The 20,786-nt window shown below is 34.1% G+C and overlaps 1 protein-coding gene across 1 annotated transcript in view; it reads left to right on the forward strand.

Moving 5' to 3' along the window:
• Nucleotides 1-1,360: 1,360 nt before the first annotated feature.
• Nucleotides 1,361-20,786, forward strand: part of LOC150099403 (protein FAM76A-like) — a 78,742-nt gene continuing 59,316 nt past the window's right edge. The window contains exons 1-3 of the mRNA XM_090403924.1: nt 1,361-1,658; nt 3,285-3,349; nt 20,086-20,152. Of these exons, the coding sequence (XP_090260050.1) occupies nt 1,578-1,658; nt 3,285-3,349; nt 20,086-20,152 (213 nt within the window). The 5' untranslated portion in view covers nt 1,361-1,577. The remainder of the gene's footprint in view (nt 1,659-3,284; nt 3,350-20,085; nt 20,153-20,786) is intronic.

Raw genomic sequence — 20,786 nt, forward strand, 5'->3', positions numbered from 1 at the left:
GAAATCGACCCTCTTTATGGGCCACCAAATATCTTGGATCTAAACTCCGTTTGAGAAAATATAGAACATGTTAGAAAAACAGATCTGGTAGCTGAATCCTCTTCCTTCAAATCTGAGCCGGTTAGAAGACTGTCTGGTGAACGCAGTGTATGTTGTAGACGAAGATGCAATTCAACACTTTGTGGAAGCTATACGAAACCGCATATTTGCTGTAAATCGGGCTAAAGGAGGATTAACACGTTATTAAATAAAAGTTTCTAATTCGGTGGCCGGTGTGTGTATGATAATGGATTGCTATTAAGTTACTAATTCTGTTAGCATGTTGATTGTTGTCCTGGTATTCTGATTATCTAGATCAGCGCTGTACAAAACACAGCCCACGGTGAGATTCTGTGCAGCCCGCCTGTGGGTTTTGATTTTCATGAGCGAAAAAATAAAATAACAATTTGAACCGAATGCGTATTAGATAATCGATAATCTAGATGTTGGTAATTTTATTTGGTGTTTTTACATCACTATATACCCACGTGTTTTTCAAATATTAGATTTGTCAAAGTAGAGTTCCTACAGTGTTTTGTTCTAATGCGCATGCTCCGGGCGCTCACGGGGAACGAGAGCGCGCGATTAGTGCGCAATTAGTGTTGTTCGTTTCTTCAGCTATCAAGGTTGTGTCGCTGCTACTTACTAAATTACCAGATACGCATTGGATGCAGCCCTCGGATAAATCTTTTTTTTTTATTGCGGCCCTCAGATTACCTAAGGTTGGACAACCCTGATCTAGATATTTGTGTTCATTGTGAATATCAATTTGTAATGGATGTAATGTTAGTACAATGATAGTGCGTCCGTATGTTGAATTACAGTGATATCTCAACTATCTCAAGTAGAGAGCGGTGAATGAATGAAATGCGTTGCCTGACTCGTAAATGAGTTCAAGAAGATGATTGATATTGTGTGGATAGTGGTCACCTGCGATGAGTCTTCTGACTCTATGGAGATACCCGTGTAATAATAATAATAATAATAATAATAATAATAATAATAATAATAATAATAATAATAATTTTGTATATGCTCGACATGTCATTTATGTATTTTATCTTTTTGAGTCAAAATAAAATGAATGTTTAATTTTTGTTGATCCCGTTTGGATTGAACCGCTCCTATATTTATCCGTGTGCTTATGTGTTTGTAATTTTCAGGTTATTCTGTTTCCACAAATTAGCATTTCTTTTCTTTATGTCATGATGTGCAATATTATTTTCGAAACATGGTTTCAAAAAAAAAAAAAATGCCTATCGACGATTGAGGCGGCCTCTATACCTTTTCGAGTACTATTTGAAGTCTATTATTAATTAACAATGGTGTGCATGGTTTTTACGATATTTTCTTTCTTTATGTGATTTTAGTAAATTTTGAGTATAACTGAGTGTAGATATTTTGTTTTTCAGTTTCATATATTTTTTTTTAAAGATTCAACCCCATTTCAGGTTACGAAGATATTGCTTTCTGTAATTTATTGAATTCCCGCTTCAATAGACTAAAATTTGACATTTTGTTAACTTCGAAATTTTAGAATGGCGGCTTTATTTGCATGTACAAGATGTAATAGTCGCCATCCTTTTGAAGAACTTTCCCAGGGCCAGCAATTGTGCAAAGTAAGTAAATCCACAAGGAAGACAACTTTAGTGGTGACAGTAAATTGGCAGATTTTTTCACATCTGGAAACCACCACAGATAATTCCAATGGAGAATCGTACCTAGATGGATCTCTGATCTAATTGAATCCTGTGGAACTAAATAAATGTAGCGCATGATTTGTAGTAAAGTAGGTTAGACTCAGAAACCTGTTTGTGTTTTCTAAGCACAATAAGAAGTATGTAGGCCTTTTGTCTTTACTGATGACAACTAGAAGGTGAATGGAAACGTATTTGGTTTAAAACAAAGTTGTTTAAAATGTCTAAAGGAAGAATCCACGGAAGAATAGAATGTGGAACAATAATATATACATTACCGATCCTGCAGATGTTCTAGAATTATTTTAATATAAGTGGAAATGATAATGCATGTTTATTTTTAGTATCTTGCAAATGATACAGATTGTAATTCTAGTTTCTCTCCTTTCTCCTTTTCTGCACTCCCCTTCTTTTCACCTGAGAAGTAGCTTCTCAGAAAGTGCAAGTATCTCATGGTAAGATAACTAATATGTTATTCCTGGTATCTAGGTGGTTACTTGTTAACACTATTTCCATTTGTTCTTAAATCCTGTTTGATTAAGAAGTATTGATTATATAATTATTAAATTTGATTCATTTCATAAAAATCTTTCAGTATTTTCATTCAAGAATGTAACATCTTGCTCAGTGGAAATTCTGACATGTCAGTTGAATTTTTTTTTTTTTTTGTATTATTCATTAGAAAATTTTAAGATATTAATATCTTTAAATGGGCACTTAGATAATAATTTGGAACCTAGATTTTCCATTTAGCAAATATATTAATCACCTGCAAAAACACCTCCTTTGATCCATTTTGCCAAGTGAGATGCAATTAAACTTTCTCTTCTGTACATGATCTTGTGAATCAACAAGTTTATAAATGTAAAAATGATCTAAAATGCAACATGTGCAACTGAAAGGAAAAGTTAACTCAAAAGCAAATTTTTTGACTTTGTGTTCACTTATCATAGTATATAGATAGATATCAGTGAGCACTGAGCTGACATCATGTGCTTTTGGCACTAGAGGGATTTTGTCAGTTTAAGTGCATTTGGTTTGGGTGTTGATATATATATATATATATAAATTGTATTTATATTTATCGTATTTTTAAAAATATAAATGCAATGAATGACATGATATCCACTCTCTCTCTCTCTCTTAGGTACTTACTAAATGTCTGGTTCATTCTACAAAGTCATAACCAGAGAATTACTTCCTGCATCTGCATTAAAAACACAATAAATGTTTAGCACAGTGAAGGATTCACAACTGTTAAAAATTCTAGCAGCCTACAGTATATTCTGTCCAGTAGTTTCCTATTGGATCTAATATTTTCAAAGTATTTTCTAATCTAGTATTTTCAAAGCTGTTCTTGCTGAAACTGTTCAGAGAAGTCCAGATTTCAAATGAAATCTTGTATTAGTTGAACCTTATAAACTTGTTTTCTGTAAATAAGGATAGTCTCTTTTCCCTGATAAGTTATTTTTGTAATCGATAAGTTTTGCATATTTCAGATGTCATGAAAATTAAACTTTTTTTTTTTTTTATACCTGTGTATTTTAGGATTGTCGTGGAGCATTTCCTGTTGTAAAGTGCACATATTGCAGAACAGAATTTCAACAAGACAGGTATATTTATTTTGTTGGTAGAGAAGTTGTGATATTTATATTGTATATGTAATATACACACATAAGATAGTGGGCTACATTATATCAAATCATTTCACATATACATCCATAAAATACATACACGAATCTTATACAATCTGCACATAATAAATAAAAATATAACCAAAGCTATTATGTTAAGTTCAAGTCTGTTTTTAAAAGAAATTTAAATTTTTTATGTTGAATTTATTTTGCTTCCTTTTGTGGAACAGAAGGAAGAAACAGTATGAACTTTAATGAATGTTTTCTTCTCTCTCTCATACACACACTCGGCAAAATGTTTAATGTCTTGGAATCAGTTAAAGATGCTCTCACTAAAAATATTTTACTTGGTCTCAGATTTTCAAGATATTAAGGTAACTTAATTACTGTTTGTACTTCCTAGCATATTTGAAATTATCATAGTGTTTTACTTGTAGCAGGTCATATAGCTAATCTAGCTAGTCAAAATTAGACCTTACAGAATTAGGATATATTAAGGCTATCTAAGTGGAAACCTGTTTAGGTAGTAGATGATGTTGCTTGTGGAATGGCATGAAAAAAAAAGTTCCATGTTTGGTCTTTGGAGTAGGATTCCTGGATTAACTGACACTTACCCAATATATTTTATTAATGTGCTGTAGGTTTAATGTAATTTTTGGATGGAATTCTTGTGGGAAGGGATGTGATAATTGTGGCACATTTCAGATCTCATTTTGTTCATGACTTAATATACTAATGTAAATTATAGAGCAAATGATAATAAAATAAGTTAGCTAAATGGTAAAAGTGCAATATACGCTTCCTATTTTTCTGATACTGATGAATTTTAGATAGAAATCAAAATTGAATTCATGACAAACTAAATACTTTACCAATGGAATCAAGAACTGTTATGAATATAGGTATTCAACATAGGACCATGAATATAGTGCAGTGCTAAACATTTGGTATGATATAACACTGTAATGGTATATGAGAAAAAGATCCTGAAAACATGTTTATATTAGTTCATAGATGATTTTTATCATTGTGAGATGACCATTCTGCTTTAATTGAAGCTTGAAGTAGTTTGAAAAAGTGTCATGCTTAGCCTCAAAAGAGTAGAGTTCCCAGATTATCTAATCCTTAGTTCATCTAAGGATTAGATAATCTGGTGATGATATGATACAGATATAATATGATACAGATTTACCTTTTCGGTTGGTATTCACATGAAAATAAATCTCTACAGAGTATAAGATCACTTGATTGCCAAGTCTGAGAACAAATTTACAAAATATTGCATGGAATATTAATGGTTTGCCTTTGGATGTGTTAACCAACTTTAAAGTAATAGCAACATCAAATCAGAAAGCATTATGGTGAACATGCCGCTTCATAGCAAAATACAGTTTGTATATAAATGGCACTGTATTTATTGTGTAATAAATTTTTAATAGTGATGTAATGAATAAACTGGTATGGCTTGTTAGACATTGGTTAATGCTTATTTTGATGTACACACCATTTTAATGTAGAAAATGCTATCTCACAGTAATTAACTACATTTCTTTAGCGAATTAGATTAAAAGCCAATATTTCGCCTTGATCATTTCATCTCTTGATCATCCTGATGTGTACAGTACAAGCTTAAATACTCTGGACAGACTGGAACAACAGCTAATGTCTGCCTAGAAGAACATAGAAAATATATCCACCATCTGCACTATAGCTGTTCAGGGGTGGCAGACCATGTCATAGATGCAGATCACCAATTCCTGTGGTGAGAACCTCCCTCTTATACAGAAACATATACAAATCAGAAAAACTGTTCTTAGGATCTGCCTCAATGCTAGAAAATTCTCCAAACCTAAATAAATTTGGCTGCATTGCAATTTATCAGTGTACGACAATATACCTGTCTCTGATTGCCACATAAGCAAGGTCAAGTGGGAGGAGCTGTTTAATGTCACTGGAAGTGACGTTTCAGATACAATCGGTGCACTGCTGTGCAGAAGACTAGAAGTGAATGTGTCACCATCCTGAATACTAGAAATCATTTTTTAAAGAAGTAGGCAAATGATATAAATTTCAAAATGAAGTGCTTTATTACTTTCAAGTCCCATTTTCATTAATTCTTTTTTAATTGTTCCCATGTGTTTCCAGTTGTGTGTTGCTTAACATTCCTCTTCTGAATTTAAAAAATACAGTTTATGATAACCTCGTTTCTGATGTCATTAAGATTTAAACATTCATATCCTGCTTATCAATAACAGGAAATTATTTGTTACAAGTAATTCCATGGCATGATAACCATTAATATTTTTTATTATTCCAATTAGTTACCAGTATGAATGTTTTTTTGTTTTTTTTCCCATTCCTCTCATGCATAAAGAATACAACTACTGTTATTCTATTATCGTTCCTTTGTTATATGACCTTCCCAAAAGTAACTTTAGCTGTGTAAATGACTAATTTTTTTCCTATTAAACTCAAATTTCTATAGTACAAATTCCACAAACATCTCGAGGAACCACAATCAATCTATGCTTTCATTTGTTCATAATTCCATCTTTGTTAGTTGTAATCTATGAATTGTTACTTTTGGCCACAATGTAATAAATGCCATATATTATTAACATCTTCCTTTTCCTTGTTCAAACCATGATCAATTATTCACTGACTTCAGATAATTACATAATATTTGTCAATTCTTCCTTTCAGTAAAGAAATTAAAAGTTCTCTAGGTTTATTTCTAACTATGCTTTGTCTTGTTTACATTATGTACATTCTAGTAATAAAAACATGAAAATGAAGTTAAAAAATTTGTTGCATTCTGTATGTTCTTCTCTTACAATGATTGTTAACGTAGTCATTGATGATTGTCACAGGGATATATTTCTTCACTTAACATCAAATTTATGTAAATGTGCGCGATGCCATTTCTTTTGGTGTGGAAATATCAGCTGTTATTTCTTACACATTCTAGTGAATACCACCTGAATGTATCATCATGGGTATCAAGGTGAGGTTTGGTGAACTGACTACAGTGTCAGTTCACTAAAGTTGAACTGACGCTGCGGTTTCACCACCATAAAACTAATCCAAAAAAAAAAAAAAAAGATAAAGAAATCATAATACTGCACAATCTACTTCAAATGAACAGAAAGCTCAAAATCTGGAAAGGTATTGGTGTTTGATTCTTGTTGGCATCAGCATTTGTGGTATTGGTTTTTTGTGTATTAGGGTGGGGATTTGCTTGTTTCACTGACTTCAAATGGTTAGGTTAGCCTCTCGAGGTCCTGTTGGCCCTCAGGTGGATGGGTGGATGTGTTGTTGTCAGTGAAGGCTAGGGTGAGTGGGTATTTTCAGGTGCAAATGGGTGAGAGCTAACCTGCCATTTAAAGTCAGTGAAATGAACAAATGAACCTCAACAAGAAAACACCAATCGCACAAATACTGTGGTCAAGAAGAACCAAACACCTCTGGCCTGCAGTCATTAGAAACTAGGGTACATCCTCTCACCCACTGTGCCCAATCTTAAAAAAAGCACCCACCACCAAGCACGTTGCTGGAAGTTATGTCACAGGAGTGCCACCACACCGTATCTCACCTGAAACACTGCACTCACCCGAAACACTGCACTCACCCGAAACACTGCACTCACCCGTTTCCACCTAGAAATACCCACCTACCATGTCTGTCACCTTCCACAACACATCCTCTCCAGCTCAAAAACACCCATGTGCCTGCTGTACTTCAGCCAAAAAAATACACCTGCACCGTGGGCACACTACTGGAAATGACGTTTTGCAGAGCAATCAACCCCACCATGCTCACACCCGTTCATTTCCACCTGAAAATAATCATTCACCCTGGCCTTCACCTCCAACAACACATCACCCCAGCTTTAAAATGCCCTACATCAAAAACTCCTTCATCTGCCCATTTTCCACCTGGAAACACCCATGGGCTGGCTGCATAAAGAAAACTGTCTGCACCTTCAAAAGACATATCCACCACCTCAAAAATCCATTTCACCCTGGCTGCCAATTCAAAAAATATGCTACTATTTGCACCTTTCCCCACAAATTGCCAACACACACATGCTCTCCTGAGGTTGCCACATTGATCATAAAAAATAAACTCCAATTTTTAACATAAAACTAACAATTATTATTATTATATGGGCACCTCCGTGGAGTCCAAAGACTCATCATGAGAGTCCCAATCTATCCACACAATCTATCATACCTCTCCTTGAATCCATTAACAGACAAAGCACTCACAACTGACTCTGGCAACCCATTCCACTCATTTAGCACTCTCCAAGCAAAAAATCTGGTCCTCACACCCCTACTGATCACACCTTTATTCAACTTCCAGGGATGACCCCTTGTTCTGGTCCTTCTAGACAGGTGCTGAATCATTTTCCCTACATTTATCTTCTAAAATCTTTTAATCATCTTAAATGTTTCTATCATATCCTCTCTTTTTCTTTTATCAACCAACTTCTGCGATCCGCATACCTTCAATCTATCCTCATAGGAACATTCCACAGGCCACTCACCATCTTGGTCACTCACCTCTGAATCCTCTCCACCACTTCCTCATCCCCAAGAAACCCAGTGGGCCAGACTTGAACACAGTAATCCAGATGTGGACGTATCAAGGCCTCATAAAGAGGAATTACAACTTCCTTATCTCTACTTGTTAATGTGTTCTTCACTAGCCAAGTAATCTTATGGACTACCTTTCTGCAAAAGAACTGAAAGTTCTTTTGCAGAAAGAACTGAAAATTCTTTTGCAAAAAGAAACAACAAGTAAAGCACGCTGAGGCAAGGTAGGATGTATATTGAGCACAATTCGTCAGTCATTCGAATGACTGCCTGAACGTTCCCAATCCCTTTTTAAGTGGAATTGGTGGTGCTGCTGTCATGTATGCACAGTAAAATTTGCATAATCCTCGTTACCTGCGTTTACTGCAAATATCTGACTTCTTTTGGCTCTGCCAGTGCCAAAATTTCCTCTATCAGCGACTTTTGGTACTAAATTTTTTTTTTGCAGAATTCATCTCCCCATGCCTTCGAAAGTCTCTATATAAAATGATGTGTTCTCATTCCGTGTATTAGTTTTGGCTACAGATACCTCCAAAGTGGGAAAGTTAATTTATGGCCATCCTGTACTTCCTGACATTAACTGGTTGTATAGCTTTATTACTTTATTTCTCAAGCAAAATAGTTTTATTTAATTTTTGCCAGATGCATCCTTGAATGTTATCTGGCTGATTTGATAATAATTTTACTTAGTCTTTCATTGAGGAGGTTATCAAAAACTAGATCATATAGATTTTTCCGAAAGGTTGAAAATTGGAGTCATCTAGAGAAATGCATCTTTTAAGGGTACATATTTGGCACAAAATCCAAATTGTTGCAATAAAATAACCCTAAGGGTATTTTGGAAGTTTTGCTTCATTAATAATGAAAATGATTTAGAGAAGGTTGTTATTTACATACAATAATGGTTCAAAACAATAAGTAAATGCTGAAAACATTAGTAACTTATCCCTTCTGCCATCTTTCTGTCACTTGCATTTAACAATATTTCAAAAGCACTTCTTTCAGATATCCTAGAATATCTTTATCTAAAGTATTTGTTTTTTTTTTAATGTCACCTTTTATCATCTTTGATTCCACTACAGTACTTCCACTTTCGAGCTTTTTCAGTTCAGATCATTTTGTCATCTCCAAGAGTTTTATGTTCTATATTCTTACTGAAGTCTTCTTGTGACATTTTCCAGCTATTTTGCACATAACATTTGCTTACATTTTTGTTGGATTTTTTCACAACACCTATTGACCTGCTATTGACTGGCAGATATATAAGATTTAATAATCTTATATATCTGCCATCCTCATTTGGTAGTTATTCTTTTGCATTCATTTTTTCTTTTATATAACTAAATTCTTTTGTATTGTTTTTGGCTTGCAGAGTCAGTTTCTTTTCATATGAACTTAGCTTTTTATACAATACTTATAACTCTTCTCGGAGTGCTTAAGGATCAAAGCTGTAAAACTGAGAGGAGACCTCCACATAGCCTTTAAAGGAATGCGGAGAACCGACCAGGGCTTCTGACCTAATGTCCAATCCTCACCTTCTCGTGGTGCACCCTGTTGGGTATCTACTTTGATACTGAACGAACGAGGATGGGCTGGCAATTTGGGATTTAGCCGACCAAATTGTATTCTTATTGGTTAAACCAAAATAAAAAATGATGGTACAACATGACAAAATTTCATGCCGGCTGGGGCGTCGCCCGGTTAAACAAGGCCCCCGTTGTTTTCGCCAGGGAACCAGGGCGAACAGCGAAAAGTCAGCTACTGGAACAAATCTGAAAACAAACCCCAACTCAACATCACCAGAGTTAAAGATCGGTACTATCAACGTAAGAAGCCTGAATGGCAAAGAAATGGAGCTAGCTGAGGAATTAGATAAGTACCAGATCGACATAATAGGGGTGACTGAAACAAAAAAGACCAAAACTGGTGAGATCTTTCTGAGCAATAAATACAAAATGTTATATTCAGGCAATGACAATCAAGGAAAAGAAGGAGTAGCCATAGTATTCAACACAAAATACGAGGCTAATCTTCTTGAATGGCAGTCAGTCTCAAGTAGAGTAATGTGGGCAAATATGAGAATGGGGAACTGGACAATGAGACTTATTTGTGCCTATGGTCCCACAGAAGGTTCTACTAAGGTAGAAGTGGAGGAATTTTTTGAGGCTTTAGAAAAAGCAACTGACACAATGAAAAAGGAAAAGTTGGTCCTTGTTGGGGATCTAAATAGTAGAGTAGGAAATGATTGTGAGACATACAAAAATATTTTGGGAAAATTTGGAGAAAAGAGCAAAGCTAATAATAATGGCAAATATCTGTTGGATTTCTGCTCAGGACATGGACTGGTTATTACTAACACCATGTTCCAACATAAAAATGTGCACAAATTCACATGGAGAGAAGAGGCTAGGAATAAGAAAAGTCTCATTGACTATGTTATTGTTGATAGTGATGTTTTCTCCCTGGTGCAGGACACCAGAGTGTACAGAGGATTTGAAATTGGAAGTGATCACTATTTAGTCTTGAGCAGGATAAAATTGAATTTCATATTGAAAAGAATAACATGTAAGAAAGTTTTAAAGCGAATAAAAGTTGAGCAGCTCTCAGATATGAACTGTAGACTAAAATACAGAAATATTATTGAAAAGAAAATGAAAGAGTTTGAGAACAGGAATCAAACCTTGGAGAGTCAGTGGCAAACTCTGAAGGAAACATTGATTGATTCTGCCAGAGAGGCATGTGGTGAGGTTGTGTGCAAGGATAAAAAAATCAGAACTCCCTGGTGGACACAGGAAGTTAAAGAGTGAAGGAAAAGAAGAAAGCATATCAAAAGTTCCTGGCAAATAAGTCAGCTTTTACTCTTACAGAATACAGAGACAAATGTAAGAAAGCTAAACAGTGTGTAAAACTAGCTAAACAAAAGTCATGGGAGGACTTTGGCAAGAATATAGAAAATAAATATCAAGAAGGTGGCAAAATATTCTGGAGGTTGTTGAAGAAGCTTAGGAATGGAGGAAAGAGTGCTGTAAAAGGAATTAGAGATGATAAAGGTGAAATGAAAACAGGAGAAAAAGATATCCTTGAAGTATGGAGTAATTACTTTGAAAAACTGCTAAATGAAACAAGCAGTGATGACAGCACAGTGATAAAAAACACTGACCAGGCATGCAGTCAGGAATACATATCCATACTTGAAGTAGAAAAAGCCATCAAAGGCTTGAAATGTGGAAAGGCAGCAGGAGTAGATGATATTCGACCAGAAATGCTAAAGTATGGTGGTATAAGAGTCTTACAGTGGCTGCACTGCATAGTTCAGAAAGCCTGGACGGAGGGACGAATTCCCAATGATTGGAGTAGAGCTCTCATAGTACCCATATATAAAAAGGGAAATAAAACTGAATGTGAGAATTACAGACGTATTTCCCTACTTAGTGTTCCTGGTAAGATCTATGCAAGTATACTTGAGAAACGGTTGAGAAGAATTGTGGAAGAAAAGCTTGGTGAAGAACAAGCTGGATTCAGGGCAAATAGAGGCTGTCAGGATCAGATCTTCACTTTACGACAAATAGTCGAGAAAGCATGGGAATATAACAAAGATCTGTATTTAAGTTTTGTCGATTTGGAAAAGGCATATGATAAGGTGCCAAGAGAGAAGCTATTCAATACTCTACATTTATATGGTGTCAATGGGGCATTATATCAAGCAATACTTAGTCTTTATTTGAGTTGTGAGTCAGCAGTTAGAATTGAAGGAAGTACAGGAAGATGGTTTAATGTTGAATCAGGTGTGAGACAAGGATGTACATTATCCCCTCTGTTATTCATTATCTATATGGATCACATTATGAAGGAATGTGGTATTAAACCTGATATCAAAATTGGAGATGTTAATGTCAGCTCTTTGCTTTATGCGGATGATGTTATACTTCTAAATAAATCCACTACAAGTCTGCAAGATTCTCTGACTAAATTGAATAGCTGTTGTAATAGATATGGTATGAAGGTCAGCAATAAAAAGACAAAGACAATGAAAATAGGCAGAATCATTGAAAATGTCAACTGTGTTGTGAATGGAGAACCTGTGGAACAAGTAAACCATTTCAGCTACTTAGGCACAATTTTTACTGAAGTTGGTAAACTAAATATAGAAATAGACAACAGAATCAGCAAAGCTGGTATCGTGGGAAGTCAATTGAATAAATTCATATGGAATAAGAAAGAAATTAGTCGGAACACTAAATTAGCTGTATACAAGACTGTGTTCAAACCAATTTTAACTTATGGATCTGAGAGCTGGGTCAGAAGTAAAACACTTGACCAAAGACTAGAGACCGCAGATAAGAGAGTCCTGAGAAAGATTAGAGGCGTGAACAGATGGCATCAATGGCAATATCATATTAAAAATGAGGATATTAGAAAAGAACTTGACATTGTCAGCATCCAGGAATGCGTTAGCAGAGCTAATCTCAGATGGTATGGTCACTTAAATAGAATGGGAGAGGAAAGATTAGCAAAACAAGTGTTCTCTGCCAGGTTGGCAGGAAAACGACCCAGAGGAAGACCAAGATATAGGTGGATTGATATGGTACAAAGTGCCTTAGATGATAGAAATATAAGATCTGATAATGTTGGAGTCTTGACGAGTAACAGACTGATTTGGAGGAAAATTGTAGATAGGAAGTTAGTAATGATGTAATTTTTTCATGTAGTACTGTCATATCCTGTACACCCCTTGAGGGTACATGGCAGGAATTTGATGATGATGATGATTATAACTCTTCTGGCCTCCATGTTATAATTTTCTTAACTGACATCATCCTTATGCACACTTTATTCCTTCCACATCATGATTTTCTTAAAAATCTCTTGCTTGATAAGATTGCACATCATTTTACTACTACCACTATTTATTTTACAAATGCTAGGAACATATTCCATTATTGCACATTGATCTATTTTTTTTTTTTTTTTAATACTTCTCATATCCTGTTAATATCCTTCCCATTTTGAATCCAACATCATAGGATCAGATCTAGTATTCTCCTCATTTGGTTATAATTTCCTGTTTTGTAGTTCAAAATAAAATTTATATACTAATTTCTATATTTCTATATAATTAGAATGAAATATAAATATTTCATTCTAAATGAAATATTTATATACTTAATGACTTCCCTGGTAAGTATAGCATAATGATCGCCACTTTTACAACAGCTACATCTTTTACTGATCCCCCCCCCCCCCCAAATAAAGGCAATAATGTGGTATAACTCTCTTTGACCTTGAGTTTCTTCTTTTACATGTTAAGGAATTTGTCTTGCAACCGTTAAAATTCGGCTTCGTTTTTCATGAGATTTCACTGTTACCCAATCAGTGTTTAGATAATTAAACTCACCCATGATTATTCATTCATTTAGCACCCTTCAGGTTGATTTGGCAATTAGTTTGCAGCAACTAACCACTAAGTTTGTAACAACACCTTACTATGTATTTGATCTCGTTAAAGCTAAATACCCTTTTAACATTTATGCCGATACCATCAGACTTTCTTGAATTCTTATGTATAAACTGAATTATACAATAGCTATAGTACTGTCTCTTCATACAGCTGAGTTTGTTAATTGTTGAGGTGCCATTGAGTTTCATGTTGCATACACTAGGTTATCAGATGGCTCTTAGCAAAATGGACACACTCAATTTAACAAACTTATGCTTTTGACATCCCCCATACCATCTGCATTCATTACTTAGCTTTCCAATATTTGGAACTCTTCTGGCCTGCACCTTATAATTTTCATAACTGATATCCTTATGCACATGGTATTTTTTCCACACATCTTTTTTTTTCTTAAGAATTTTTCTTATTTAAAATAGATTACACATCCATTTCACTCTTACCCTATTTATTCTTCTAACTCTAGGGGCACATTTTGATTTTGCATCATTTAAGTACTTTTTTAATGTTTCTCATGCATTACCGATATCCTTCCCATATAGCAACCAGTACTATGAGAATGAACCTAATATTCTTCTCAGTTGGTCATAATTTCCTGCTTTGTACTTTAGCATGTAACCTTTTCTGAATGGAACATCCATATATACTTAGCCATTTCCTAGGTCATATAGCATGTTCACTGTCACCAACCAGAGGCAGAAAAGTTTTGTCTTTAATTAAAACATTCTCTCTGACACTATAATCAGGTCTAGCAATCTTTGACCTCACATCCCTTCTGTCATGCTGTTTGGGTAGGTTGTCTCACAACAGCTTAGTAAATTTGGCTTGATTCTTATGAGATTTCACTTATGATATATCAATGTGTAGATAGTCACCTATGTTGGTTACTCATTTAGCATCCATCAAGTTGATTTGACAATGCATTTCATTGTTACCAGCAATTCATCCACCTGTAACAACACCCCACCATGTATTTGATCTTAATTAGACTCACTCTAACTCTCTGCTACTTGGATTACTAATATTGCAATCATAGTTTCTATCCTAACTAGACTCAAATCATCTGATATCAGTATCATACCCCCTCCTCTTCTATATCTCTATCTTTACAGAAAACACTTTACCCATTACTAGTTAGCATATCTGCCTCTAGTGAGATCCGGGTATCTTTGATGTCAACAGTCTAAGGCCATAAGGCAACAAACAACTCTACCTTTTTGTTCCTGATACTGCTTGCATTTGTGTGCAGATGTAATTTATCTCCATGCTTTTTTTTTTGAATACTCTCCTGAGTAGTCTGCATGACTCAGTTTAATATCTTTCAGATCTCTATCATAGCTAATTTAAACAAATTTAAATTCAAACATGCTTAATAAGTTTAAGTTCATACCAGGTGAACACAGAGTCATGCTTTCATTGTAATCATCTCCATGATTAATATAGTTGCTCTTATGCAGATTCTCATCATTCCTTTCATCACGACTCCATATCAGGTTTTATACTAATGAATTTTTTCACACCCCTGATACCAAATGCATTTCAGTGCAGGTTGTCCCTCTTATATAAATCCATTCTTCCCTCAAACTCTGCATGTCCAAAAACTTACAACCATTCCTTCTAAACAGCTTGCTTATCGATTCGTTTGCCATCATAGGCCTTCATTCAGTACTACCCTATCTTGATAATAGACTGACAGTTTTCTCAGTTGCTTCTTCCAGCAGTCCTTTCATATTCTCTATCATGTTATATTCATTGCTAGTTAAAGCATTTATACCTACAAGAACTACCATCTGTTTTTTTTTTTTTTCTGTTTTTCAGGGCATTCATTAAATTTTTGATTTTAGCACTAGGGATAACTCAGTAATAATGCAATCATAAGTGGCATGTTTTATAATAGAAATGCCATACCATATAACACCTTTCTATATTCTATTTTGCTTAGTTGATTATTGTTATACTAATATCTTATCTGCTTCAGTGCTTTGTTGTTTCTCATTTTCCTACTTAACTTCTGTGTCCTTCATATGCCACTTGCCTCTCTAATCACCGCTCGACTTTTTCTAATTCCAGCCTCATCTGTTGGACACCTTGTGCCCATAATCCTCATATTATGAACCGATTATTTTGAAACAGTCCCTAAAGGATGCATGCTCATAATTATAGCTACCCATCACACATGTGAAAAAAAAGTCCACCTGAAATGTTTTAGTCTAGAAATTTTGAAAGTTATTCATTTTCAGTATCCTTATTAGTTTCAGTATGGGCATGTTTTTCTTCATTAGGGCAGCCTCCTTGTCCTCAACTTTGCTATTCAGAGTAGCATTCTTTTTTTTTTTTTTTTTTTGCTGATGTATTGTTCTTGGGCATTTTTGGTGCCATTTTAAATACTACTTTTGTATTGCAATATTTCAACAAAACATCAGAAAAATTACCAAATACAATAAAAGTACAAAATCAGCATTAATTTCATATAAAAAGCTAATTATTCTAAGGAAAAAAACACTAAAACAGATAATCACAGGGGGTGTTAAACAACCCGACCTTTCACAATATACCCCAAACCCAATATATCTGACTAGAAATGTTGAAATATGGAGCTATAAAAGTTTTAGCAGTGGCCACACTGTATAATTTAGAATGCTTGGTCAGAAGATCAAGTTACTGATGACTAGAGCAGGCTGTCATAGTAACCATCTATTAAAAAAAGAAAGGGTAGTTAAACAATGAGAATTACACAAAAGTTTTGCTGCTGAATATTCCAGATGAGATTTATATAAAGTATACTTGAGAAGACGCTAAGAAAAATTGTGCAAGAGTAACTTGGGGAGTAACAAGATGGGTTCAGGTCAAATATTTTATTGCGTTTAGGATTTAAGATATAGATTGGAAAAGGCATGTGACAGGGTTCTAAGAGAAAGGTTGTTTATAATTATATGAAGTGAACAGGACATTGAATGCAGCAGTATATAAGCTTGCACTTAATTATAAATCAGCAGTTTGAATTGATGATGCAGATAGATGGTTTGATGTAAAATCCATTGCAAATCTCCAGACTTAAATTGAATAATACTGTTGTAAATTTGACATGAAAATCGACACTAAAAAGACAAGCTTTATAAATAGTAAGAAGCACACAGAAAGCACTAACTTTGTTCTCACAGGGAACATATAGAACAAATAAAATATTTCATGTATTTATTCACAGCTTTTATTAAAATGGCAAATTAAGTTTGGAAATAGATAACAGAATAAGCTAAAATTCTGTGGTTAGGAACCAGATGAATAAATTTATATGAAATAAGAGAGAAATTAGCTAAACATTAAGCTAGTAGTATAAAAGACTAGTTAAACTTATTTTAATGTATCTGGGAGTTGGATAAATATTGAAGCAGAGATTATGGATATGAGACTTCTGAGAAAAATCACAGGAGTGAACAAATGACAATAATCATATTAAAATGAGGATTACACATGAACTTGACAGATGTTAGCAGAGAACATATAAACAAATAATACAATCTAGTATGGCTACCTAAACAGAATGGGAGAAGAAAGGTTAGCAAAACAGGTGTTTGATTTCAGGAAAAAGATCCAGAGGAAGACCAAGTTCTAATTGAAAAGATTAATTTGGAGGAAAATAGTTGACAAGCTACTAAATATAATATAAACTGAATAATGCAGTATCATAGTAGCCTCTTCATCCCTTAAGAGTTATTCTTTTATATGTCCTAAATCCCTTGTGATATTTAGGATGCATAGAAGGTGTTCGAGTTTGGTTTTGATTGAATTATTTCATTGGCTAAATGATTCAAACTGATTTCATCAGTAATAATTGCATGCTGGATACATGGAATTTAATGAAATTTAGTATAGAAGATCTGTGTTCAATAGAAATGATTCAAGAAATTTGAATAATTTCTATTGAACACAACTTCGGGTAATTCTGACGCAACCAAATAGTTGTTGCATCAGAATGAGCTGAAGGAAATTGAGGATTTTTATTTGAAATCAATAAAATATTACGCTATTTGAAAATAGTTGAAATTTGAACTCTGAACAGTTAGAACTTTATTTTAAATAAACAAAAAGACCTGATAAGTATGTTTATCTAACATATGCTCAAAGGTGGTGATTTCCAGTAGTATTTTGAATAGTTTTATTCCCCATCATTATTATTATTGCATGGGCACCTTCATGGAAGATCCAAACTGTCAACACAATATCCTGTCATTCCTCTCATCAAAACTATTAACAGACAATGCACTCACAACTGAATATCAACCCATTACATTTATTCACAACTCTCCAAGCAAAAAATCTCGCCCTGTACTGAAACATTTCCCCTCATCAGTTCCATAAAATCCTTTTAAGTAACTAAAATGCTTCTATCATATCCCTTTCTATCACCCAACTTTTGCAATCCACAAACCCTCAATCTATCCTCATAGGGAGCATTCCATAGGCCTTTCACCTCTGGATTTTTTCCACTACTTCCTTATCCCCAAGAAACCCAGGTCACCAGACCTGAGTACAGTAATCCAGATGTGGTCGTATTAAGGCTTTATAAAGAGGAATGATGACATTCTTATCTCTACTGAAAAGCTGAAATTATAATTTCAGTTTTAATGGCAAAATGATTTGAAATAATTTTTCGTACTATAATTGAACCATTTTTATATGCAAAATTAATTAAAATGACTGTAATGAATATGTTGATTTTTTGACCAAAAAACTAATGTAATAAAAAAAAAACAGTACTCGGTTTATAGGTTGTACTAATTATTTAATAAATCTACTAGTTTTGCCACTTAAGCTAGGTAACTAGTAGGTTTATTAAATAATTATTACAACCTATAAACCCAGTGTTAGTTATTTTTATTAAAATGACTAATTTTTCCGTGACTTGTTGAATTTACTAAAATTTGATATTTAGGATATCTGTTTAAAAAATTTGGTGTATTATTGGTAATTTTAATAGCTTAATTAGGTAAAACAGTTGTCTACACATTTTTTCCAGAACATGTCTCTAGATTTGATTTGTTGATATCGGCAACCCTATATAAGAATGCTATTTTAAAATGTTCATTTCTGTTGTAATCTCTTCATCCCTTGAGCATCAGATTCTTATATGACCTAAATCCCTCGAGGTATTTAGGATGCATACAAGGAGGTGTCCACATGGTTCAAATTAAGTTTCGATTGATTTACTTTTATTGACTAAATGTCTACAGTAATTTCCTTATCTTAAAATTGAATAAATACAGTATACAATAGTCGCCCCCCCCCCCACATTATCCATAGGGGATACGTTCCAAGGCACCCTGCAGATACCTGAAACCATGGATAGTACCGAACCCTATATATATATATACTATGTTTTTCTTGTATATACATCATCATCAAATTCCTGCCATGTACCCTCCAGGAGTGTATAGGATATGATAGTACTACATGAAAAATTTACATGTAACTACAATTTTCCTCCAAATCCATTTTTTTTTTTTTTTTTTATATACATACCTATGATTAAGTTTAATTTATAAATTAGGCACAGTAAGAGATTAACAACAATAACTAATAATAAAATAGAAAAATTATTACTGTTATTACTATTACGTGACACCTCCAGTAGTCCAAAGACTCATCGAGGGAGGGGCACCTACTCTATAACTCTCCGTCTCCACCATCTACAACTAACCAAAACTACACCAATGCCATCTACTGCCCATCACTGCTAGTATTCCACAGACAATCACAAAGATCCATGCTCATGGCAGGATTCAAACCCTCAGCCTTTTGGCTGGAGAGCAGATATACTTACCATTCAGCATACCTTTTTTTTTATTAGTATTATTTGTTATTTTATGAAGTCAAGAACTTTCACCTTTTTCACTTAAAAGGAAGCACTTGATGGCTTCTCTTTGGCATATCCAAATTACCAGCATCACTACTCTTGCACTTTGGGGCCATTATTAAATAAGGGTTACTTGAACATAAGCACTGTGATACTGCAACAGTTGATCTGATAACTGAGAACTATCTCCAGAAAGGTGCACAATTTAAGACTTATGAATTGTTTATTACTAAAAGAAAGAGCCATGCAGCTTCATTTCGGTGATGTAAAATTACATAAGCAAAGTGGATATTAGATCCAACATTATTTCAAAGCCGAATGCTTGTAGAAACTAAGAAAGTTTGTAACTTGAGCTGAGAACTTACGAGAATACAATCCTTGGCATCCCCGAGTTGCCTTAGCATGCTTTACTTGACTTAAGTAGCTAAGGCAATTTGGGGATGCTGAGGGTTGTATTCTTGTAAGCTCTCAGGTCAGGTTACAAAACTTTCATAGTTTCTACGAACATTCAGCTTTGAACTAATTTTGGATCTAATATCCACTTTGCCGATGTAATTATAAACTGTTTATTTCTAGAATTTTCCATGTAATATTTCGGAAAGGGGTTTGCAGTTAACAAATCTGCAAATGGGGGGGGGGAACTACGGTATATACGTGTGTATAGCTATAACATAGGAATAATAATTATGAACATACCTAATGATTTTTTCCTTCAGAGAAATATACTTAGTTTAAATTGTTTTCATTTGACTTGTAGTTTTCTTTTTTCTTTTTTTTTTTTTTTTGCTTATTTTGGTTTTCTCTATAGTAATGTTAAAGGGAGCACTGTTACAATCTGCAAGAAATGTGAACAGAATGTCAAGCTATATGGCAAAGTAAGTAAAAACTTTTTTGTATTTGAAGGAAGGTTGAAGAGGAATCGTTATCAGAATGAATGAAAAGTTTTTTCTTTTTTGTATTTCCTTATTAATTGTATGTAAGCAACTATATCAGTATAAACCTGGCTTGATAAGTTCTGAAAACTATTAATTTTTTTTCTATTTATAGCTTTTTTTTTTCCCCTCCCATGAAGTAAGAAATATTTTAGGAGAGAAATCAGTCATTTTGCAATCCCCAAAATATAAACTTCTGAGAAGAAAAAATAAATGAAGCATTTAACCAAATGGAGCTTAATAAAACACCAAGAATTAACGTTCTCATCAGAGCTATTTATATTGAGGATCAAACCTCTTGAGATGATTAACACCATTATTAAACAAGATTCTTTATTCTGGCATGATCGCATATGATTGGCTTACTGGAAAAGTTATCCTAGTTTTGATAAGAAAGGTTGCAGACTGGAATGGAAAAATTATTGACCAGTAACACTACTATGTAATTTATAAAATAGTTATTGCTGTAGAATTTATTGACTAGAATATATGAACAATCCATAGAAGAAGAATAAGTTGGATTTAGATTGGCAGGTGGGGATGAAATCTGTTAACCAGGTCTTCGCCTTGCACAGAA

Source organism: Typopeltis vanoorti, chromosome 14 (assembly GCF_054136105.1).
Source record: "Typopeltis vanoorti isolate ZY-2024b chromosome 14, IOZ_Tvanoo_1.0, whole genome shotgun sequence".
Classification (NCBI taxonomy): Eukaryota; Metazoa; Arthropoda; class Arachnida; order Uropygi; family Thelyphonidae; genus Typopeltis; species Typopeltis vanoorti.